The following is a 26001-nucleotide window of genomic DNA, read 5'->3' as shown; positions in this document are numbered from 1 at the left end:
CATAGATATATTTCCAAGACACATAATTAAGTTAAAAAAGTATAAGGTAACACATAGAGTAGGATCTCTTTAATACTTAAAGATGAAAATCAAACTGGAAAACAATGCTATGTATGGTCTAACCATACATATCTATGTATGTAACTACATTGAAAAAAATCTGGAAGGACATACACCAAATTGACAACAGAAGGGACAAGGACATGGATGGGTCAAATGAGGCTTCTCAGCACTGTTTTCAATTTTTACCAAAAGTATATATTGGCATATTACTCATATAATTAAAGTAATTGGAAAATGATTTTTAAAAAAGGAAAAAGAATGCAAATATTGTGGTAAAGAATCAAAGAGATATTCAAACATTATACTGAGTAGGGATGCAAGTGCATATAAAATGCTGAGGTTTAATATTTCTCTCCAGCAGCTGAAAATGAAACCATCTAAATGGAAGTTTGATTAGACCACAATGTCAAATGAAAAGAAATCCATCTTTTTTAAAATATTTTTTTATTATATTATGTTAGTCACCATACAGTACATCCCAAGTTTTTGATGTAAAGTTCCATGATTCATTACTTGCGTATAACACCCAGTGCACCATGCAATACGTGCCCTCCTTAATACCCATCAGCAGCCTATCCCAATCCCCCACTCCCTCCCCTCTGAAGCCCTCAGGTTGTTTCTCAGAGTCCATAGTCTCTCATGCTTCATTCCACCTTCTGATTAACCACCAGAAGTACTAATTCACTAGTATTAACACATCACACTAGAGGAGGTAAGAAATGCTGACATGAGCAATAGATAAATATCAGAATAAGTGGTTTTCCATATTATTTGGATAAAATGATCAAAACCACAATTGGCACATCTGAACTCATGATTCACTTCCTGTCTCTTATATGACCCTAGTCCATTGCTAAATGGGAAAATAAAATGGACAAATAAGAACAGATATTAGGTTGCCCACCAAACACAAGTCATTATCAATTTGGAAGTCCTGATGAGGCAACAAGAATGATTAATATCAACAAAGAATCCTTCTGCCACTGAGGGCAAGCTGACAGAGATATCTACAGATATTCTTATTTATTAATTTATTCAACAAACAGGTAACAAGCAACTATTTGTATCAAACACTGTGCTAGGTACTAGGAATATAGAGGTGAATAGTGTACAGATCTCTGCGCAAAAATTTTTCAGTTTTATTGGGGAGACAGACACAAAATATAAGCATAGCCTGCTACTTGGCCAGACTGAAGATCTCTCTTTCCTCTACGTTGGCATTAAAATAACCCAAATATCAGAAATTCACTCTATCCCTTTGCCATCAACTCTCTAGGGTTTACTGACAGGACTGACTATAGTGGTTACCTCACTTAAGTGATATATTTCAATGACAAAAATTAGGAATGTGAGGTTCTACTTCTAGTACCTTCCTCCATCCCCAGCAGTTACCAATGAAAAAGTGCTGGACAAATGTAAAAATAACAACTACCTGAAGGTATAAGAGAGCAAGCAAAAGCAGGTAGAAACAGGTAGGAAGGTGACAGTAGGAAAAAAGGACAATGGATGAGTTGCCATTTTTATGGCTTTTCACCTGAAAGCAAGCCCTATAGCAGCTAAAAATCAGAAGAAAACCCCAACATTCTTACAAGATTGAAGAAACAGAGGAAGGAATCTGGTAGTCTAGCCTTCTAGACCCACAAAGCTCCTGGTGCTCTACCATGCAACAGGAAAAGATCCGGGCTAGATGTCTCCTAACACTTTACCTAATGGCAGAAGGCAACCCAAGTCATTATGTCCTCACTTCCTATCCAGTGGCAGAGAGCCATATCGAACCCTCAACACCCGACCAACAGTAGACAATGACCAGGTATAGTACCTCCATAACCTAGGGGCACTAGAAGAGATTAAGTGTGAAGGGTACCAGCATCAGGTGGCCAGAAAAGAGGCCAGGGGAAATATTCTCCATCCTTTGGCCCAGCATCCACCACTCCTGAAATCTAACACTTGGCAGCCCAGAAAAGCCCTTTCCGTTATTGCACATAGCACCCAGTGAGAGCTCAACCAGAGTCAGAAGACCAAGTAGTCCAGAATAGCACTGCAAGAGTTCAGGAAACTAAATTATCTTTGGAACTAAAGCCCTCGAGAGAAGGATAGAGCCTACAGGCTAAACTTAATATAGCAAGTCCCTGCTAAACTAGAAGATTTAACTATGACCAAGTCTCCAATCATAATAACCAAAATGTCCAATATACAACCAAAAAAATCATTTATTATATGAAGAGAGAGAAAAATCATAACTCAAATGGGAAGAAACAACTAGCACCAATAACGAGATACATCAGATGTTGGAATTATCTTATAAGGACTTTAGAGTAGCTATCAGAAAAAGAACCTCAGTGAGTAATTACAATTTCTCTGGAAACAAATGAAAAAAATAAAAAAACATCAGGGGAAAAATAGAACTTATAGGAACTATATAGAAATTATAAAATTGGGGGCGCCTGGGTGGCTCAGTAATTAAGTGTCTACCTTCGGCTCAGGTCGTGATCCCAGGGTCCTGGGATCGAGCCCCATGTCGGGCTCCCTGCTCTGATGGGAGCCTGTTTCTTCCTCTCCCACTCCCCCTGCTTGTGTTCCCTCTCTCGCTGGCTGTCTCTCTGTCAAATAAATAAATAAAAATCTTTTTAAAAAAGAAATTACAGAATTGAAAAATATAATAACCTCAATAAAAAAACTTAACCGAACAGGCTAATTAATAAGCTGGAAAGGACAGAAAATACAATCAGTGAACTTGAGTACAGATTAATAGAATTTACTCAGTTTGAGTGAGAAAAGAGAAAGAAATGAACAGGGTCTCTAAATCTGTGGAAAAATAATTTTTAAAAAGATTGAAAATTTCCAGCCTTAGCTGGAAACAAGAAAGAACATGGAACAGAAAAAATTATATTTAAAGAATAATGGCTGAAAACATCCCAAATTTGGCCAAAGACATAAAACAGATATATGAAGCTGAGTGAACTTCAAAGAGGACAAACCCAAAGAAATCCACACCAAGATACATCATACTCGTAAAAATTAAATTTTAATAGCAACTAGGAAGTAACAACACATTACTGATAGGGGAACATCAACTTGAATGACAGCATATTTCTCATCTAAAAACACAGAGACCAAAAGGGGGGCATAACATTTTTCAAGTGCTGAAAGAAAATAATTATTAACTATGAATTCTACATCCAGCAAAATATATATTCAGAAATGAAAAAGAAAAAAGATATACCAGACAAAAGAAAACTAGGAGAATTTTTTACTACTAGATCATTAAACTTATAACATAAACTTGAGACAATTATATTTTAAAAGTAGGAAGGATAAGGGGACAAAAATGGAAAAAAATACTTGACTTGAAGTGGTAAAATGTCCATACCAGCAGGACGTGTAGCTTACATATATAGACAGTAATACCTAGAGCAACCACTAAGAAAACTATACAGCACAATATACTAAAAACAGTATAAATAAAACAAGGAATCCTAAAAAAAAAAAGTTTGCAAGTAACTCACAGGAAGGCAAGAACAAAGAAGCAGAGGAAAGAGAAACACAGGAAAGAAACAAAGAGCAAATATTAAAATAGCAAACTTAAGTCCTAAGGTATCAATAATTATTTTGAATGTAACTGTCTAAATATACCAAATAAAAGGGAGACACTGTCAGAGTGGATAAAAAAAACAGCTGGATGCTTTCTACTAGAAACTTACTTTAAATACAACAAGATAAATAGGTTGAAAGTAGAAGGAAGGAAAAAAAGATATACCATCCTAACATTAATCAAAAGAAATGAGGAGCGGATATGTCCTATCAGATAATGCATACTTCACAGAAAAGAAAATTACTAGGAATGAAGAGGGATATAATATAATGATAAAAAGATCAATCCACCAAGAAGACATAGCCATCCTAAATGTGAATGCATAAAACAGACCTTCAAAACAAATGGGGAAAAAATGACTGAGTTAAAAGGAGAAATATATAAACCTACAGTTATAGTTAGAAACTTCAGCATCCAGGGTGCCTGTGTGGCTTAGTCAGTTAAGCGTCTGCCTTCAGCTCAGGTCATGATCCCAGGGTTCTGGGATCGAGCCAGCCCCACGTCAGACTCCCTGCTCAGCAGGGAGTCTGCTTCTCCCTCTTCCTCTGACCCCCCCACTCATGCTCTCTCTCTCTCAAATAAATAAAATTAAAAAAAAAAAAGAAAACTCCATCCCATTCTCAGCAACTGATAGGATCTCTAGACAGAAAATTAGCAAAGATATAGCAAAATGTCAAACTAATATCTCCCATGAATTTCAGAATCAAAAATCCTCAACAAAATATTAGTAAATTAAATCCAACAATGTATACAATGAATTACATATTATGACCAAATGGGTTTATTCCAAGGATGCAATGATGTTTCAACATTTGAAATCAATGTAATCCACAATACCAATAGTTGAAAAAAATCATAAAATTACATTAATTAAAGAAAAGGCAAATTTTCTCAGTAAGTCAGGAATAGCCACTAGCCACTACCTCAACTTGACAAACAGCATGTATGAAAACTCTATAGCTTACATCATTCATAATGGTGAAAGACTTAATGTTTTCCTCTAAGCTTGGGGAACAAGGTAAGGATGCTCATTCTCACCACTCTTATTATTCAACATAATATTTGAAATTCTAACCAGGACAATAAAAGGAAAATAAGAACTAAATGGCATATAGAGTAGAAAGAGATTAAACTGTCTCCATTTTGGAGATTACATGATTGTCTACATAAAAAAAATCCCAAGGATTCTACCCAAAACATTCTCCTAAAACTAATTAAGCTCAGCAAGGTCATAGGACACAAGACACATGCACACACACACCAACTGCATCTCTATGTACTAATAATGAATATGTGGAAACAAATAAAAAGCAATACCATTTATTATCTCTCCAAAGAAAATTAAATACTTAAATTTAACAAAAATGTTCAGGATGTGTACACTGAAAATCATAAAATGCTAATGAAAGCAATCAAAGAAGACTTAAATACATGGAGAGACACTGCATTCATATACTGGGAGACTCAATAAACTAAAGATGTCAATTCTCCCCACATTTACATAAAAGATTAATGCAATTACTATCAAAATCCTGGCAAGATTTGCTGTAGATATAGACAAGATTATTCTAAAATTTATAGGGAAAGTCAGACATCCTACAATGACTAAATACAATCTTTAAAAAAGAACTACACTGAATTTAAATAAAGAATTAAAAAAAGAAGACAGTGGGAGAAATCACCACTCAATGTTAAGTCTTTCTATATAACTACAATAATCAAGAGCCACATAATTAACAGAGAGATAGAGACCTAAATGAATTAAACATAATAGAAAAGCCAGAAAAAGACCCACACAAGGGTGCCTGGGTGGCTCAGTAGGTTAAGAGTCTGCCTTCAGCTCAAGTCATGATCCCAGTGTCCTGGGAATCTTTAAAAAAAAAAAAAAGACCCACACAAATATTCCCAACTGATTTTTGACAAAGGCATAAAAAGGAATTGAATGGAAAAAAGGATAGTCTTTTCAACAAATGATACTAGAGCAACTGAACACCTACAGGTAGAAAAAAAGAAAGAAAAAGAAAAACCCTGAATCTTAACCTCACACGTTATACAAAAATTAAGAAAATAACATAGATCACCTAGACCATAAGTGAAAACCATAAATTAAAAAATAAGAGAAAACCTGCAGGATCTAAGGCTAGGCAAAGAGTTAGATTTCACATCAAAGACATAATCAATACCAAAGAAATTGAAAAATGGGACCTCATCAAAATTTAAATTTGTTCTCTTAATTTCTTGAAAAATGTTACTGTTTATATAAAGCAAAAATTATAAGATTATAAGATTACACTGTGTGGATTATGATATATGTAGATGATGTGTATATACATATATATATATTTATATATACATATAAAACAATTATAGCTTAAAGCCTAGAGGGACTAAAAGGTTACATGGTTCTTATATTTTATATAACACAATATTAAATAAAATATTAAAGCCATGTAGAAACTGAAGAATTAAGAATGTAAAATAAAATCCCTGAGCAACCACAGAAAACACTGAAAAGGGACATAAGAAACTTTTGGGGGTTTGGAAAATATTCTATATCTTGACTGTGGCATATATTTGTCAAGCCGCTGAATTGTGTGCTATAAAAATATATGCAGTTTATTGTTCATAAATTATACCTGAAAAGTTGTTTAAAAATGGAAAGATCCATAGCTAACATCATACTTAATGGTGAAAGACTCAAAGCTTTCCCAGTAAGATCAGGAACCATATAAGGATGTCCTCTTTCACTACTTCTGTTCAACAAGGCACTGGAAGTTCTAGAAAGAGCAATTAGGAAGAAAAAGAAATAAAGGGCATCCAAATTAGAAAGGAAAAATTATGACTATCTCTATTCCTAGATGACATGATCTCGTATACAGAAAATCCTGAAAAATTCACACACAGAAAAACTACTAGTTAATAAACTCATTAAGCAAAGTTAGGGTATAAGAGCAACACACAAAAATCAGTTTTATTTCTATACGTTAGCAATGAATAATCCAAAAAGGAAATTAAGAAAATTCCATTTATAACAACACAAAAAAAGAATGCTTAGGAATAAACTTAACAAGGAAATGTAATACATGTATGCAGAAAAGTACAAAATGTTGCTGAAAGAAATTAAAGAACGCTTAATTTAATGAAAAGACACCCCATATTCATGGATTGGAAGACTTACTATTATTAAAAGACAAAAATACTGAAGGCAACATTCAGAGTCAACACAATTTTTACTAAGCTTTATTAATAAGCTGATTCTAAAATTATATGCATGGGATCCAGAAGAGCCAAAATAGTCCTGAAGAAAGAAAACAAAGTTGGAGGGATCATACTTTTATGGTCAACTGATTTTCAACAAGTGTGACAAGTCAATAGGGAAAGAATAGTCTTTTCAACAAACGGGCTAAGAAATTTAACTATCCACATAAAAAAATAAAATTGGACCCATACCTCAAACTATATACAAAAATTAACTCAAAATGTATCAAAGACCTAAATTTAAGAGTTAAAACTTTTAGAAGACAAACATAGGACAAAGTCTACATAATCTTGGAGTTGGCAATAGATTCTTAGATATAACATCAAAAGCACAAAGCAACTAAAGAAAACAGATAAACTGGACTTTATCAAATTGAAAAATTTAAACCTGCAAAGGACACTACCAAAAGAGTGAAAAGACAATGCACTTGATGGGAGAAAATATTGGCAAATCACAAATCTGATAAGGGTGTAGCATCCAGAATATATCTGAAGAACACTTACAACTCACAATGAAAAGACAAAAAACTTAATTAAAAATGAGCAAAGGATTTGAATAGATATTTCTCCTAAGAAGAAAAAGAAAGATATACAAAGGGTCTACAAGCATAGGAAAAGATTCTCAACACCATTAGCCTTTAGGGAAATGCAAATGAAAACCACAATGGAATACCACTTCACACCCGTTAGGATGCTACAATCAAAAAGACAAGTAACAAGTGTTGGTAAGGATGTGAAGAAATTAAAATCCTTATACCTTGCTGGTAGGAATGTAAAACCGTACAGCTGTCTTGGAAAATTTGGCAGTTTCTCAAAAAGTTAAACATGGAGTTACCATATGACCCAGCAATTACACTCCTGGGTATCTAACCAGAAAAATGAACGTTCATACAATAACTTATATACAAGTGTTCACAGCAGCATTATTTACTACAATAAAAAAGTGGAAACAGGGGCGCCTGGGTGGCACAGCAGTTAAGCGTCTGCCTTCAGCTCAGGGCGTGATCCCGGCGTTCTGGGATCGAGCCCCACATCAGGCTCCTCTGCTACGAGCCTGCTTCTTTCTCTCCCACTCCCCCTGCTTGTGTTCCCTCTCTCGCTGGCTGTCTCTATCTCTGTCGAATAAATAAATAAAATCTTTAAAAAAAAAAGTGGAAACAACCCAAATGTCTATCAACTGATAAATGCATAAACAAAATATATCTATATAATGGAATATTATTTGGTTAGAAGAAGGAATGAAGTACTGATGCATGCTACCCCATGGATGAACCCTGAAAACATTACCATAAGTGAAAGAAGCCAGACACACAAGGACATATATTGTATGATTCTATTTATGTGAAATGCCTAGAATAAGCAACTAAATAAAAGTAGATACGTGAATGGCAGGGGCAGGGGAAGGTGGAGTAGAGAATAAAGAATGACTGCTAATAGATATGGAGTTTCTTCTTAGGGTGATAAAAATGTTCTGGAATTAGGGGTGAGGGTTACACAACCTTGTGAATATACTCAAAATCATTGAATTGTACACTTTAAAAGGGTAAATTTTACGGTGTATGAATTATATCTGAATAAAAAATGCCTGGATAAATAAAATTAATAGAAATTGTTAAAACACAGAAAGAATATTTAGCTAAAAAGACAAGAGAAAAATTAAAACTGGATTCTAAAAAAATTTTTTTACCCAAAGAAGGCTGGCCATGAGGAATAAAAAAACAGAGGGGTAAAGTGAAAAAAGAGTAAAACGGTATATGTAAATTTAGTCATATTAGTCATATGTCATCATATTACCAGACACAGAAAAAGCATTTGACAAAATTCAACATCCACTCAAGATAAAATATGTTTAGTAAATTGGGAATAAAGGGAAATCCTTCATCTGATAAAGGCCATCTAGAAAATCCTACAGCTAACAGCATACATAATGGTGAAATATTGAGTACTTTATCCCTTACATCAGGAACAAGGCAAAATGTCTAGTATCTTCTTTGCTATTTAACACTGTACTAGAGGTTGAGGCCCGGAAATGCAAAGGACTTAGAATATCCAAAGAAATCTTGAAAAAGCAAAACAAAGTAGAAAGACTTGTACTACGTAACTTCAAGATATATTATAAATCCAATGGGAAAAGGAAATCTTTTCAACAAATGAAGCTTAAATAATGGATATTCATATGGGAGGAAAAAAGAACTGTGACCTCCTACTTCACACCACTCATAAAAATTAATTTAAGATAGGCCATAGACCTGAACATAAAACTTAAAACCATAAAAGAGGAGAGTATTTTTGTAACTTCGGTACAAGCAAAGGTTTCTGAGGCCACAGAAACAATAACCACAACAGAAAATTTTCATGAATTACGGGCGCCTGGGTGGCTCAGAGCGTGATCCCAGCGTTCTGGGATTGAGCCCCACATCAGGCTCCTCCCCTGGGAGCCTGCCTCTTCCTCTCCCATACCCCCTGCTTCTGTTCCCTCTCTCGCTGGCTATCTCTCTCTCAGTCAAATAAATAAATAAAATCTTTCTTTTTAAAAAAAGAAAAAAATTTTTGATGAATTAGACTTCATCAAGATTAAATACTTTGTTTCATCAAATCAGGTCATTACAAAAATTAATGGGCAATCCACAGATTGGAGGAAATATCTATAGAACATGTATTTGCTAAAGGACTAGTATTACCCAGCATATGTAAGAACTCCTAACAAGTCAAAAATGGCAAGGCAAACTACAACAGGCAAAATAAAATGGGCAAATGCCTTGAACAGACACTTCACAAAGAAAAATACACAAAGACCAATAAATACATGAAAAGATGCTCAACAACACAGTCATCAGGGAAATGCAAATTAAAACCACAAGATACCACTACACACCCACCAGAATAGCTAAAATTAGTGTTGGCAAGGGTGTGGCACTCTCATATATTGCTGGTGTTAGTGCAAATTAATGCAACCAATCTGGAAAACTGGCAATTTCTTAAAAAGTAAACAAATACCTATCCCAAGGCCTAGTGATTCTACTCCTAGGTATTAACCAGGAGAAATAAAAACATATGTTAACAAAAAGACTTACACAAGAATATTCATAGCAGTTTCATTCCTAATAAACCAAAACTAGAAACCACTCAGGTATTCATGAATAGTAAAATGGAAACACAGATTTGGTATATTCATACAATAGACTATTGCTCTGCAGTAAAAAGAAACTGATACACACAACACAGATCAACCTCAAAAACATACTGAGTGAAAAAAGCCTTATATAAGAGTACACATTGTATGATTCCAATTATATGAAGGTCTAGAACAGGATAAACTAATTCAGGTGAAAAAACTCAAGAGTGGTCGACTCTGGTGGGATGTGGGGGCTACTGACTGGGCAAGGGCACAGGGAACTTTCCACAGTAATGGCAGTATTCTGTATCGGGTGGGCAAGCTACAGCCTGCAGGCCGAAGCTGGTGCACCACCTATTTTTGTGAATAAAGTTGTACTGGAACACAGCCATGTCTATTTTTTTCCATATTGCCTATGGCCATTTTCATGTAATAGCAAAACTGAGTGGCTGCAACAGAGACTATATAGCCCACAAAGCCTAAAATAGTTACTACCTAGATCTTTACAGAAAATGTTTGCCAACACCTAGTCTATATTTTGATAATGGCTTGGGTAACACAAGTGTAAGTATCTGTCAATTCTCACTGAACTATAATCTGTGCATTTTACTACATATAAATTTAAACCAAAAAAAATAAATACTGAATTCTAGCCAACGATATGAATGCTGAACTATTTATGAAACTATTTATGTCAACTACTTTAATTTTGAGATGTGCCAGAAAAATTAGATGGATCGATTAATGAATAAAGGGATGGATATGTGATTGAACAAATACAGCAAAAGTTAACTTCAGATTCTAGTTGGTAGGTATATGGGTGTTTACAATTTTTCAACTCTTCCATACCTCTGAAATTTTTCTTAATAAATTTTGGGGAAATTTTTTTAATTAGGTAAGGAAAGCATACAGCACATGCCCACAGAAATTAATATCCCAACCCAAAACACTTTGTGAAGCACTTTATCCTAAAGAAATAAATCCCAGAATAGCATGCTTTGTCTGAAGAAACTTCAACTGCAAAGATCTTTATTAACCCTTGATCATCCCTGTTAGGAGTCAGTTTGCACAAACTGGAATTCATTATAATTTATGCCCTGATGAAGACAGAATTTTATAAAACACACAGTACTTGAGATAATAGCTTTTGGAAAAGTAATATATCACCACTAGAAAACTCTTACACTACAGCACACCTTTTATCTAAGGACTTCAAAGCATTTTGTTAGCCAAACTCAATCAATTCAGAGTCTTTAGAGTTATCTAAAGCAGAATAAGAGAAAAAAAATAATAAACTGGATTGTTAATTCCTTCGTATAATTAATTCAATCAATCCTGAGTTAACTAAATCTCAACGAAGTCATGCCCTTTTTCTCCAATTCTGGCAGGGAGGATGCTATCTTACAAAGAGGCTGGATAGTGTAATGATTGAGGGAACAGCCTCCGCAGCCAGGTGGTCTGGGTTCAAATCCTGACCCTCCTGTAACCTGTCTGAACCTCAGCTTCCTTACCTGTAAAACAGGGGTAATGATAGCTACTATTCATACAGTTGTTATGAGGATAGTACATATAAAACCATTAAGACAGTATTTGGCACCTAGGAATCACTTAAGAGTTCATTATTATCATCTCATAAAAGCAAATGCTTTATTATTAATGTAGAAAAAGACAATCACAGGCTCCTAACATTTTACGACTAACAGCTACACTGGCCTCCTTGCTGTTCTTCAAACATGCCAGACACTCTCCTTCCTCGGGGACTTTGCACTGGTTATTCCCTCTGCCAGAAATGTGCTCTGTGGGCTGCCTCACCTCCTTCAAATGTTCGCTTGAGTGTTCTTTTCAATGAGGCCTACCCTGATCACCACCTTATTTAAAATTACAACCCACCTTTCCTCCTTACCCTGCTCCACATTTACCCCCCATCTCCTGGGACCATACCATAAATTTACTTTCTGTTAAGGTTATTGACAGTCTCCCCCCATTAAGAAACAAAAGTCAATGACAGAAGGGAGTTTTGTGTTTTATTCACTGATATATCCCAGGTAGGTGCTCAAATATTTTTTTGTTATCAAAAACCATCATCTGGTTTAACCCCTCCAACTTTACAGATGAAGAAACTCCAAAGAGACTTGAGTCAAGACTGTATAAGGAAAAGACTCAGGAACAGGGACTATGCCTCCATGTCCAATGCCATTTCTACCTAGCTTACTATCTCCCTGACCCTTGAACATTACAGAAAAATCAAAATCGTCTATATTTTTCCCCCAGGAGGCTTTACCTTTGGAATCTCTTGGCTTTGCAAATGCTGTTGTGTCTGTGACATAGAAATGCTCTGAAAGACAGTGGAAGCCTGAACCAGAATACTAAGTGTTGACAGATGAACAGAAGAAGACAGCTGATTTGAAAGAGCTATCCCAGAGCTTTGACAGAGGGTCTGCTGTTGTAATTGTTTCTGCTGACCCAAAAACAAGTGTTGAGCCAGAAGATGGCTGCCATTGTGGCTGAACAGACTGCTGCTGAATGCATGTTGGCTGGTCCTGTGCTAGGGTTTTCTTCAGGGGGAAAGTCTGACTGCTGTTAATGCCTGAGGCACTTGAGGCTGTATTACATATTGTTGTTCCATTGCCACCAGTTGCAACTGTTCTCGCAAAGGTATAATTTGTACCACGTTTATAATGGACTTTGACATACCTGGTAATGGCTGAACCTGGTTAGGTGCCTGGGAAGGAGGTAACTGCTTCTGGAAAGCAGCATGGTGGCTACCCAAAGACTGCTGCTGATTTATGGGACATTCTTGAATAGAAAACTGATGGCTTTTCTGTGCTTGTCTATAAGATGAATGAGTCATCTGATGATTGCTGAATGAAAGCTGAATGAGAAACCTGGCTTGATGTTAGATGTGATTGCAAAAGTTGTGTAGAAAAGTGTGGGGGCTGGATCTGGGTCTGTGAGGAAGCCTATTGAATGAGGGACATCTGCGCAGGGTGTTGAAGCTGTCCTTCCATGGCCCTTTGAGATGTAATGCTAATTGTCTGGGCTTCTAGCTGCTGGTGTCTAAAATGGACATCTGCTTGTGATGGAGCTGCTGAGTGCTGGACATTAAATAAAGGCTCCACAGAATGTGTTTGTATATCTAAGGGTGATATTAAAAATGGCTTTTGCTCCAACTTCGAAGAACTACAACCTCAGGGTTGTGTTAAATAGGCTTTGTTGGTCAGCAGTCTGTGCTACATAAGGTGGTACAGGGTGTAACTTCTGATCGGCAGAGTTTGTAATATGTACATGCTTGTTATCAGGAGGGTTTACTGTATATACTTACTGGGTTATGAAGTTCAGTTGTCTGGATGATGTAAACAGTTTGTGCTGAATAACGGGCAAGCTCAAGAGGCAGTATCTGGTAAGCAAACTGTTCTATAGATTGTACAGAGTAAGGTCCTTGGATCTGATATACTGGCTGGTCTGGAAAAGGTGATGAAACCCGAGATTGTACTGGAAAAGCAGGCTACCCTTGCCCTGGGGCCAAAAAAGAGGGCTGTACTACAGGTGGGACTGGGTAAGAAGTCTGCATAGAATGGGTTGACTATGATCTTGGTGGTTGCACAGTGTAAAGAGGATACTCTGGGGCTGGCAGTGAATAAACAGGCTGTGCTGGAGCCTGGACTGGGTAAGTTAGCTTTGATGGGTAAGAAGCTTGGTCCTTGGGGCTATGGCAGCTACCTAGGAGCCTTCAATGGGAAGGATGGCAGTTCTGCAGGTGGTCTGGATAAGCGTGTTGAACAGAATAAGATGGCTATTCCAGGGACTGAATCACACTTTCAATACCACCCTTTGGCTGCTGCTCACTTGAATGAGCTTCAGACACCCACAGAATACAATCCTGCTGAACAATTTTTTTTGTAGTAATACCATAATCTTAGGTTGTAAAATTAATGGCTGCTGCAGTATAGAGGCTTGGAAACAAGGTTTCTTCAAATGCACAGTCTGGCTCTCTGGTGCTAAAGAACCTAGAGCTATAGATTCCTGATGTACTACTGGATACAGATGGGGTACTGAATATATCTTTTGTGAAGGCTGATTGGCCCCCTTATGCCCCCCAGTGGAATTAGAAGGGAACTGAGCTGTACCAGCAACATTCTGTGCGCTGCTCACATACTGGGCAGAATGACTTGACAAAGCTTGAGGACAATTAACCAGTAAGAAACTAGAAGTCTGATTAACATCTGGTGATTTGATTAATGCCTGCTTTCCATTTCTGGGGCCGGGCTCAAGTTGAAGACCAACTGTTAGATGCTCAGAAGTCATTTGTGAAACAGGCAATATCTGAGGAGAAACTGCAGAAAAGACTGGTTGTGGAACTTCAATAGCTGACAAGTCTAAAGTCATAGGTTAGGCTGAAGTTTGTCCATCTGCTCCAATGGTCAGCTGCAGTTCCTGGTTCGGGTGCAAGGAATACTCAAATTATAAATGCATATACCATGCCTATTTTAATGGGCCTGTCCCAGACAGAATATCAGATAAAATAATGCTATGTCCTTTTTAAAAAAAAAATTTTTAATGATTTTTTATTATATCATGTTAGTCACCATACAGTACATCCCCGGTTTCCGATGTAAGGCTCGATGATTCATTAGTTGCATATAACACCCAGTGCACCATGCAATACGTGCCCTCCCCACCACCCATCACCAGCCTATCCCATTCCCCCACCCCCCTCCCCTCTGAAGCCCTCAGTTTGTTTCTCAGAGTCCACAGTCTCTCATGCTTCATTCCCCCTTCTGATTACCCCCTTTCTTTATCCCTTTCTTCTCCTACCTATCTTTCTAGTTCTTATGTTCCATAGATGAGAGAAATCATATGATAGTTGTCTTTCTCTGCTTGACTTATTTCACTTAGCATTATCTCCTCCAGTGCTGTCCATGTTGCAGCAAATGTTGAGAATTCGTTCTGATAGCTGAGTAATATTCCATTGTATATATGGACCACAACTTCTTATTCCAGTCATCTGTTGAAGGGCATCTTGGATCCTTCCATGATTAGGCTATTGTGGACAAAGCTGCTATGAACATTGGGGTGCATATGGCCCTTCTCTTCACTACGTCTGTATCTTTGGGGAAAATACCCAGTAGTGCAATGGCTGGATCATAGGGTAGCTCAATTTTTAACTTTTTAAGGGACCTCCACACTGGTGTCCAGAGTGGCTGTACCAACTTGCATTCCCACCAACAATGTAGGAGGGATCCCCTTTCTCCACATCCTCTCCAACATTTGTTTTTTCTTGCCTTGTCAATTGTTGCCATTCTAACTGGCGTAAGGTGGTATCTTAGTGTGGTTTTGATTTGAATTTCCCTGATGGCTAGTGATTTTGAACATTTTTTCATGTGTCTGTTAGCCATTTGTATGTCTTCATTGGAAAAGTGTCTGTTCCTATCTTCTGCCCATTTTTTGATTTGATTATTTGTTTCTTGTGTATTGAGTTTGAGAAGTTCTTTGTAGATCTTGGATACCAGTCTTTTATCTGTAGCATCATTTGCAAATATATTCTCCCATCCCGTGGCTGCCTCTAATTTTTTTTGGCTGTTTCCTTGGCTGTGCAGAAGCTTTTAATCTTGATGAAGTCCCACAAGTTCATTTTATCTCGTTTCTCTTGCCTTTGGAGATGTGTCACGAGAAGGGTTGCTTTGGCCAATGTCGTAGAGGTTGCTGCCTATGCTCTCCTCTAGAATTTTGATGGATTCCTGTCTCACATCGAGGTCTTTCATCCATTTGGAGTTTATCTTTGTGTATGGTGTGAGATAATGGTCAAGTTTCATTCTTTTGCATGTAGCTGTCCAATTTTCCCAGCACCATTTATTGAAGAGACTGTCTTTTTTCCACTGGATGTTTTTTCCTGCTTTGTCAAAGATTAGTTGCCCAAAGAGCCAAGGGTCCATTTCTGGGTTCTCTATTCTGTTCCATTGGTCTATGTGTCCGTTTTTGTGCCAGTACCATGCTGTCTTTGTGATCACAGCTTTGTAGTACAGCTCGAAATCCAGCATTGAGATGCCCCCAGCTTTGTTTTTCCTTTTCAACAGTTCCTTGGCGATTCGGGGCCTTTTCTGGTTCCACACAAATTTAAGGGCTATTTGTTCCAGTTCTGTGAAAAATGTCATTGGTATTTTGATTGGGATAGCACTGAAAGTGTAGATTACTCTGGGTAGCATGGACATTTTAACTATGTTAATTCTTCCGATCCATGAGCATGGAATATTTTTCCATCTTTTTGTGTCTTCTTCAATGTCTTTCAAGAGTGATTTGTAGTTTCTAGAATATAGATCCTTTACATCTCTGGTTAAGTTAATTCCAAGATAACGTATGATTTTTGGTGCTATTGTAAATAATGCTATGTCCTAAAAGTTTCAGCAAGTTATCAAAAAGGTGCTGGGTATAGTTTTAATACTACAAAAATCCTTAATACCATGAGTAAATGCTAGTTGAATAAATTGAGGAATTGAGACCAGTCCTAATAATATACTGCTCATGGCTTCTCATTTATTGCACTTGCCACATAACTCATTCAAACCCTGACAGAGATTCAGAGTAACTGAATCTAACACTTTCACACACCAGACTGGAACTGGAAGTTCCAAGAAAAAGTTCAAAAGGATTTCAATATCATAGCTAAAATGAACACAGAAGCTCTCTAAAAAGGAGAACAAAGAGTTGGCTGAATAAATATCAGTCGGCTGCAATAATTACTACAACTTGAACTACCACATTCATAAAGAGACACCAATGGTCAAAGTGCTTCCTTATGTGGCTTCTATATGTGGTGAAAAAGTCTAAAAAACAGCTTGTATGTGATATACAGATGTATATATAATCAAAATTATATAAGTATATATTGGGGGAAAAAAAGACAAATCTAGAGGCTCTACCCACAAATGTAAACAATAAGTTGTCTCTAGCTGGAGGAATAACAGGTGATTTTCACTGTCTTATATCTTCACAGGCTTTATTTTTAAATAGGTAAATAACGCTCATAATTTTTAAAACTTTAAAAAATTTTAGAAACACATTTTAAAATACACATATCTGCATACTTACATGGTTGAACCTAAGTTAATTTAAGCGTCCATTCAATACACTTTGCATTAAAATCTTAGAAAACGACAAATCAAACCACAACAAGAGCTCAATTATGAATATGTACCATGTTACCTACAAAAAATAGCCAAATATCAGGCTACTGTCAACTTCATAGGATTAAATTTACCCCAGCTGATTTTAAATGTATCTGACATTTGTCAAGTTATGTGTATGCCCCTCCCCTAGAAGACTGTGAACCCCTTAAAGATAAGAACCATATTTTATTTTATCCTAAATCCACAGAAATGGCAGTCATTAAAAATTGTTGATGAGCCGTGACTTACTATATAAAAGAAACAGATGTGCCAGCTGCTAACTGAATCATATACAGAGAATGTTCAGACCATCTCATTCCCAAAGAAATAAGGCACACACAGGGGAGGGTGAGGTTGAGAAAAGAAAATGCAGTGATGGCAAAGAAAAGGTGAAGCCTGTGTCCAGACCTCATAACCCTGAGAACCAGAATGTAGTCTTAATATACGAACTCTCATAAAGCCTGTTTATTCCTTGTCGGAAATGAATAATGCTGACTTTGAGAGTCAAGAAGACGAAAACATTTATTTCTCCTATAGAAATAAACATGAATCAAAAAAAACCAAGATCCAATAAAGAGTCAGTATCCAAAATATATAAATAAGTTATATAATTCAACACCAAAACACACAAATAATCCTATTAAAAATGGGCAGAAGACATGAACTGACATTTCTCTAAAGAAGACATCCAGATAGCCAACAGACACATGAAAAGATGCTCAACATCACTCATCATTAGGGAAATGCAAATCAAAACCACAATGAAGTATCACCTCACACCAGTCAGAATGGCTAAAACCAAAAACACAAGAAACAGGTATTGGCAAGGACATGGAAAAAGAGGAACCATCTTGGGAATCCCCTAGTGGGGATGCAAACTGGTACATCCACTTCCATTACTGGGTGCTTGCCCCAAAGAACACAAAACCACTAATTCAAAAAGATATATGCACCCTGATGTTTATAGCAGCACTAATTACAATAGCCAAATTATGGAAGTAACCCAAGTGTCCACTGATAGATGAATGGATAAAGATGTGGTGTGTGTGTGTGTATATATACAGTGTGTGTATATATATATATGTATATTTATATATAAAATATATGTATATAATATATAATATATATAATATATGTGGTATACATATAGTGTATTTGGTGTATATGTGGTGTGTGTGTGTATATATATGTGTGTATGTGTGTGTGTGTGGTATATATATATATAGTGCATATATATATATATGTAGTATATATATAATGGAATATTATATATATAATATATATATAATATATATATATACATACATATATATATGTAGTATATATATAATAGAATATTATTGGAATAATGGAATATATATATATAATGGAATATATAATATATATATATATACATATATATGTAGTATATATATAATGGAAAATTATATATATATATAATATACATATATATATACATACATACATATATATATATATATGTAGTATACATATAATGGAATATTATTTGGCCATAAAAAAAGAATGAAATCTTGCCATTTGCAACAACATAGAGGGATCTAGAGGGTATAATACTAGGTGAAATAAGTCAGTCAGAGGAAGACAAATACCATGACTTCACTCATATGTGGAATTTAAGAAACAAAAACAAACAAACAAAAGAGACAAGCCAAAAAACAGACTCTTAACTATAGAGAACAAACCAATGGTTACCAGAAGGGAGGTGGGGGGGATGGGTGAAACAGTTGATTGGGATTAAGAGTGCACTTATGATGAACACTGAGTAATGTATAGAATTGTTGAATCACTACACCTTCACTACACTTGAAACTAATAGAATGCTGTATGTTAACTAAACTAGAATTTAAATTTTTCAAAAATGCAAGAATGTTTTTAAAAAGCCAAAAGAAATTTTCATTAATATTTTTTATTATTATGTTCAGTTAGCCAACATATAGTATATCATCAGTTTTTGATATAGTGTTCAATGATTCATTAGTTGCATATAACACCCAGTGCTCATCACAACACGTGCCTTCCTCAACACCCATCACCTGGCTACCCCATCTCCCCACCCCCCTCCCCTCTGAAACCCTCAGTTTATTTCCCGGAGTCCAGAGTTTCTCATGGTTCATCTCCCCCTCTGATTTCTCCCTCTGATTTCTCCCCCTTCAGTTTTCCCTCCCTTCCCCTATGGTCCTCCATGCTATTCCTTATGTTCCACATATGAGTGAAACCCTATAATTGTCTTTCTCTGCTTGACTTATTTCACTTAGCATAATCCCCTCCAGTTCCATCCATGTCAGTACAAATAGTGGGTATCATCCTTTCTGATGGCTGAGTAATATTCCATTGTATATATGGACCACATCTTCTTTATCCATTCATCTGTTGAAGGGCATCTCAGCTCCTTCCACAGTTTGGCTATTGTGGACATTGCTGCTATGAACATTGGGGTGCATGTGCCCCTTCTTTTCAATACATCTGTATCTTTGGGGTAAATACCTAGTAGTGCAACTGCTGGGTCGTAGGGTAGCTTTATTTTTAACATCTTGAGGAACCTCCATAAATTTAGATGAAAGTGCTAAAAATTATAAGTTTATAATATATTATTTCTAATTAACTACAAAAGAAATCCCTCCAGGGGTGCCTGGGTGGCTCAGTCAGTTAAGCATCTGCCTTCAGCTCAGGTCATGATCTCCGGGTCCTGGGATTGAGCCCCATGTCAGGCTCCGTGCTCATCAGGAAGTCTGCTTCTCTCTATCCCTCTACCCCGCCCCCACCCCCCCCACCCCCTGCTTGTATGCTCTCTCTCTCTCAAATAAATAAATAAAATCTGGGAAAAAAGAAAGAAATCCCTCCACATTCACACGAGGCTAGAAAAGTTTAATACAAAGAACAAACCATCATCACACCAAGAACAAGAGATCTGAGTGCTAAATAAATTTGTTTATCCATATATGGACTTCTCACTTTCTTTTCCATTTATACAGGCAGTGTCTCAAGATTCTAGTTTCACAACGTTAGGCACATCGTCAAGAACATCTTAGGTGAAGGAAAGCATAAACAACTTTCGGCTTTCAGTGAGTTTTATATAAACTATAATGAATTTATGAGAGACAGCCTTTGCCTGTTCAGAAAATGTAGGCAATGTTCAATATGTTTAACTGAATACAGAGCCTCTAAAATATATCTTACCTTTATCTGTGAGACTTTCTGGACAGTTAATGGGGAAACCTGGGGTTGTGAGACAACCGGAGGTCCAAGGACATGTACAGGCAAAACAGTGGACTGACCTTGAACCAAAGGCAAAACGTGGGGCTGAGTCAGCTTTGGCTGCTGTTGCAACTGTTAAAAATAAGAAAAAAATATATTAAAGATAATCTCTCCCATTTACAGTAAATATATGGATTATATATTTAAAAATATAACAGTTCACCTCACCCCTGAAATCTGCTGGTAATGTCCTACTAGCTGCTGGGATGGATAAATCATCCCTGGAACATTTATTTCAGCCTGTGGAATGTTGGAAACCACTTGAGAGCCCATCATCTGGTCTGAGGAATAGGCTATACTGGGCTGACTTGAAGTATCTGAGTGTATAGCAGATCCAACTCCTGCCTCAGACAAATTGTCACCTATGACAAAGAAAATAAGCAACAGGTAGAAGGAAAAACTTGAAACATAAGGTCCAAATGGCATAGAAAGTAAGTGTTTTCTTTTTTTTTTTTTTACTCTGACAACCTGAGACAACTTGAAATAAAACATGTACATTACAGAGTTAACCAAAAACCATTATGTAAACTCTCCATGCTGACACTGTGGTATAACTAAAATTTTCTTAATAAAGCAAATCTAAAAACAAAGAATCACATAAAAATCAACTCTTTTTGCTGGCCATTATCATTTATACTGAAAAATACTCATAAGGCAAAGGAACTGGCAATACCAGTTACTTCCAGAACTGGTTAAAGTCAAGAGAGATGACTAAAATAAGGAAATCTAAGTGAAAGGGTTGTGAGAAGCACAATATTTAGAGCCCTGTGTCCCACCCTCCATTCCACACCTTTGGGTGATTGCTTCTCCCCTACCCAACTAATCTATACTTGCCATTAGGATTTCAGTAAAATCTAAGTGTCATATTCTCATTCTCCTAGAACCTGGCTAGAAAATAATACTATCTTTATAGAACAATTAGTTATTACTATGAAAATGCTGTGTCCTTCTAGAGAAGAGAATGCACCATAGCAGAAAAATAAGAACTATGATAATTCCGAGATGCCCTTCAACAGATGACTGGATTAAGAAGTTGTGGTCCACTTACGCCAGTTAGAATGGCAAAAATAGACAAGGCAAGAAACAACAATTGTTGGAGAGGATGTGGAGAAAGGAGATCCCTCCTACATTGTTGGTGGGAATGCAAGTTGATACAGCCACTCTGGAAAACCGTGTGGAGGTCCCTTAAAAAGTTAAAAATTGAGCTACCCTATGATCCAGCCATTGCACTACTGGGTGTTTACCCCAAAGATACAGACGTAGTGAAGAGAAGGGCCATATGCACCCCAATGTTCATAGCAGCAATGTCCACAATAGCTAAATCGTGGAAGGAGCCGAGATGCCCTGCAACAGATGACTGGATTAAGAAGTTGTGGTCCATATATACAATGGAATATTACTCAGCAATCAGAAAGAATGAGTTCTCAACATTTGCTACAACATGGACGGCACTGGAGGAGATAATGCTTAGTGAAATAAGTCAAGCAGAGAAAGACAACTATCATATGATTTCTCTCATCTATGGAACATAAGAACTAGAATGATCGGTAGTGGAAGAAAGGGATAAAGAAAGGGGGGGTAATCAGAAGGGGGAATGAAACATGAGAGACTATGGACTATGAGAAACAAACTGAGGGCTACAGAGGGGAGGGGGGTGGGGGAATGGGATAGACCGGTGATGGGTAGTAAGGAGGGCACATATTGCATGGTGCACTGGGTGTTATACACAACTAATGAATCATCGAGCCTTACATCGAAAACCGGGGATGTACTGTATGGTGACTAACATAATATAATAAAAAATCATTATTAAAAAAAAAAAAAAGAAGAAGTTGTGGTCCATATATACAATGGAATATTACTCAGCTATCAAAAAGAACGATTTCTCAACATTTGCTGCAACATGGATGGCACTGGAGGAGATAATGCTAAGTGAAATAAGTCAAGCAGAGAAAGACAATTATCATATGGTTTCTCTCATCTATGGAACATAAGAACTAGGAAGATCGGTAGGGGAAGAAAGGGATAAAGAAAGGGGGGTAATCAAAAGGGGGAATGAAGCATGAGAGACTAAGCACTCTGAGAAACAAACTGAGGGCTTCAGAGGTGAGGGGGTGGGGGAATGGGATAGGCCGGTGATGGGTATTAAGGAGGGCACGTATTGCATGGTGCACTGGGTGTTATATGCAAGTAATGAATCATGGAACTTTACATCAAAAACCAGGGATGTACTGTATGGTGACTAACATAATAAAAAAAACATTAAAAAAAGAACTATGATAATTTTATACTTGAGTCTAAAATACAAAGGATCTTAATGTCTAGAAAATTCCTTCTTGAAGAATACATTTTCCCTTTAGTTCCAACTTTTCTTTATTAAAGGATTCATATTAGACCTTTAAAAATAGTAAAAAGATTATAATCCTTATTCAATTAGCACCTTGGACAGGTCACACAACAAAACAGTTTCTTAATTTTAAAATAAGGAAAAGAGCTGGCTTGTCAATTTCAGGGATTTTGTAAAAGGACTGATGAAATGATAGATAACAGAATGCTTTGAAAAACACAAAAGCACTATTTTGAGATAAGGGGATACAATTACACATTTGTTTGCTTTTATAAATTGTGACTGTTACCTGTAACAGAGGAGCAATGCTGCTGTGGTTTTCTTTGTAGAAGCTGTTGTCGAACATGTTGATCAACCTCAGTTTCTTCACATTCAGCCCCAGTGTGCTGAGCAGGAGCAGGAGGCAAAGCTGTATTCTGGGGCTGAGGGAGTACATTCCCTGCAGACTTGCACTGGGAATCCCTGCGTTCTTCCAAACAAGAAGAAGCTGGCTTCTTCTCCCTTGTCTTCTTTATCAGGGTGACCCGGTCTCTAATGGACTTAGCAACAGCTTTGGAATCACTTTCATGGAAGAATCCTGACTTGACCTACAAACAAAACATAATAAACAAACTACATCTTTAAGCGTTAAGATTTTAACTTTTTACTAGCAGAGTTATTTTGTGCCCCCAAATTCCAAATGCTATTAAATAACCATTAATTTGTTTACATGTTCTTTTTTTTCCAATTCAATATAATTGACAGTTTCAGGTGTACATCATAGTGATTCAATATTATGGATGTACATCTATGTTCTTTCTTAATCAGACATACGTAAGTTCAGAGCCTTTAATCAGCATAAAAAAACAATACCATTACCAAGCATTATTAAAGTAATTCTGGCTTTAAACAAAAACAAATAACTTGATGTTTCAGTACATGCAGTCTTATTACAGACAATTTGTGACTGTCATTAAGGTTTGTGAAAGATTAAAAAGGTTTTCTTATTCAACAATATTAAGTGCCTACAATGTGCCAGTACTGGACTCCAGAGACATAAAAGTTACTACGCCAGTCCTTTGTCCTGTATGAGCACACAATCTGGTGGTAAGATGGTACAAATTTAACTTAAAATAAGGTAGAAATGAGCTGCTACAGAGCCCTAAAGGAAAAAGTACAGAAAGTGTCACAGAGAAAGAGTAAACTCTGACTTGAATTAAAACAAAAAAAAAGGAACTTGCTGGCTATTAAGGGAGGTGTGGACGAAGTTTAGCGATCCACACTCTAGGCAAAGGGAAATATGCTCACAGCAAAGTACTACATCTTACCAGGCGTTAGAAGAGTGAGAGAAGAGAAGTTAAGGGCTTGTTGTCTGAGAAGAGCAGGGCTGAGTAGCAGAGAAGATGACTTGAGGAGGTGTCATGGCATATCATTCTCAGTCCTACAATCTGTTTTTTAAAGCATGTCTTGGGGGTCTGCAGACTCAGGGAAATTTCATGGTAGTTGAAAGATGATTAAAATGTTAGATGGAATCCATATATTTAATTTCACTCCCTCCCGAAGCTCCAAAAAAAACCCATACTAAATGGACTTTAAAGTTGTAAACCCACAAGAATAGGGAGAATAAGAGAAAGACAACAGCAACAACATTTTGGACACTCTGCAATGTGGAAAACAGATTTAAGTAGTAAGTGACCTAGCAGTCCTGAAAAAGGTGAACTAGGGAAAGCTGAGAATCACTATCATTTATACTGAAAAATACTCATAAGGCATAGGAACTGGCAATACCAGTTACTTCCAGAACTGGGTAAAGTCAAAAGAGATGAGTAAAATAAGGAAGACTAAGTGGAAGGGTTGTGAGAAGCAGTTAAATATTTAGATCTCTGTGCCCCACCCTCCATTCCACACCTTTGGGTGATTGCTTCTCCCCTACCCAAGAAGCCTGAAGTTCTGTTCTCTGGAGAGGGTAAAAGAGAGGATCTCTGGACTATGGAACACCAGGCACAGTTGACGGTAAGTCTACCATGTGGAAAACAAGATTAAATGACCATATGCATGCTGAATGCCATATGCAGAAACCCTTAGCCCTTTTCCCCACTTGGCTACCAAAATACCAGTAACCAGACCCTAACTCTTCAGGAAGGACATTGAAAGATGATTCTCTGGGGAATCTGACCAATCCACAAAGACAGACCTACAAATAATGATGTCAGAGATTCCCTACCTAAAGGCCCATCTATATACCCTACGGTTGACAAGTCTGACACAACCAATCACATCATCCAATAGGTGGTGAGTCCCTTTGGTCGGCAAAATTATGGCCCCTCAAAGATGTCCCATTCTAATCCTCAAACTTGTGAATATAATGAGATATCACTCCCATTATTTTGCTATTAACAGTTGACCTTAAAATAGGGAGATTATCTGGGTGAGCCTTTTACCACCTGGTAACTCTAGAAGGATTCAACATGACATTGCTGACTGTGAAGATGGAGTGGGGGTACATGAAAGGACTGAAAAGCAGCCACTAGGAGTAGAAAATGACCACCAGCTAATAGCCACCAAGGAAACAGGGGCCTCAGTCTTACAACCATAAGGAATTGAATTCTGCCAACAACTCGAAAGCAGTCCCCACCCCTCCACTCTCTCCACCCTCCCTGCCAAGAGCCTCTAGATAAGAGCCCAGGCCACGGACACCTTGATTTTAGCTTGTGAGATCCTAAGCAGAGAATCCAGTGAAGCCCTCTAGGACTTTTGACCTCCAGAACTGAGATAATAAATGGGTGTTGCTTTAAGCCACTAAATTTGTGGTAATTTATTACACAGCAACAGAAAACAAATATAGTCTCCTATAATCTATTAATAATGAACAACTAGCCAAGAATTATCAGAAATATCAGAAAAGCCTCTAACAAGAAGACAGAGCACAAAGCAAACAAAAGTAAAACAGCAATCTGGAGAAAAGAGACTACACAGGGAGAAAAAAAATGTCAAAAACACTCTCTTTACTTATGTTATGGAGAGGTACGATAATATTGCCTCCACAAAACAAAGAACAAGATGTTTACTCTAAGGAAGGAACAGACCAAAAAATAAAAAGGAATTCTTAAAATTAAAAACATGATAGCTGAAATGAAAAATTCAGTGGAAGGGCTAGTAGGTAAAGTTGATAATATCTGCCAGAAAGGAGAGTAAAAAGAAAAAAAGA

At 36.9% G+C, this 26001-nt stretch overlaps 1 protein-coding gene across 1 annotated transcript in view; it reads right to left on the bottom strand.

The window, feature by feature from the left end:
* The window catches only part of WNK3 (WNK lysine deficient protein kinase 3), a 160951-nt gene that overhangs the window by 73879 nt on the left and 61071 nt on the right, over positions 1–26001 (bottom strand). The window contains exons 8-10 of the mRNA XM_087860373.1: positions 23104–23401; positions 20636–20829; positions 20390–20539 (exon numbers count right to left, since the gene is read on the bottom strand). Coding sequence (XP_087716499.1) covers positions 20390–20539; positions 20636–20829; positions 23104–23401 — 642 coding nt within the window. The remainder of the gene's footprint in view (positions 1–20389; positions 20540–20635; positions 20830–23103; positions 23402–26001) is intronic.

This window comes from Ursus americanus, chromosome X (genome assembly GCF_024610735.1).
Source record: "Ursus americanus isolate L20-20 chromosome X, mUrsAme1.1.p, whole genome shotgun sequence".
Taxonomy (NCBI): domain Eukaryota; kingdom Metazoa; phylum Chordata; class Mammalia; order Carnivora; family Ursidae; genus Ursus; species Ursus americanus.
This window is presented reverse-complemented; position numbering and strand designations above follow the sequence as displayed.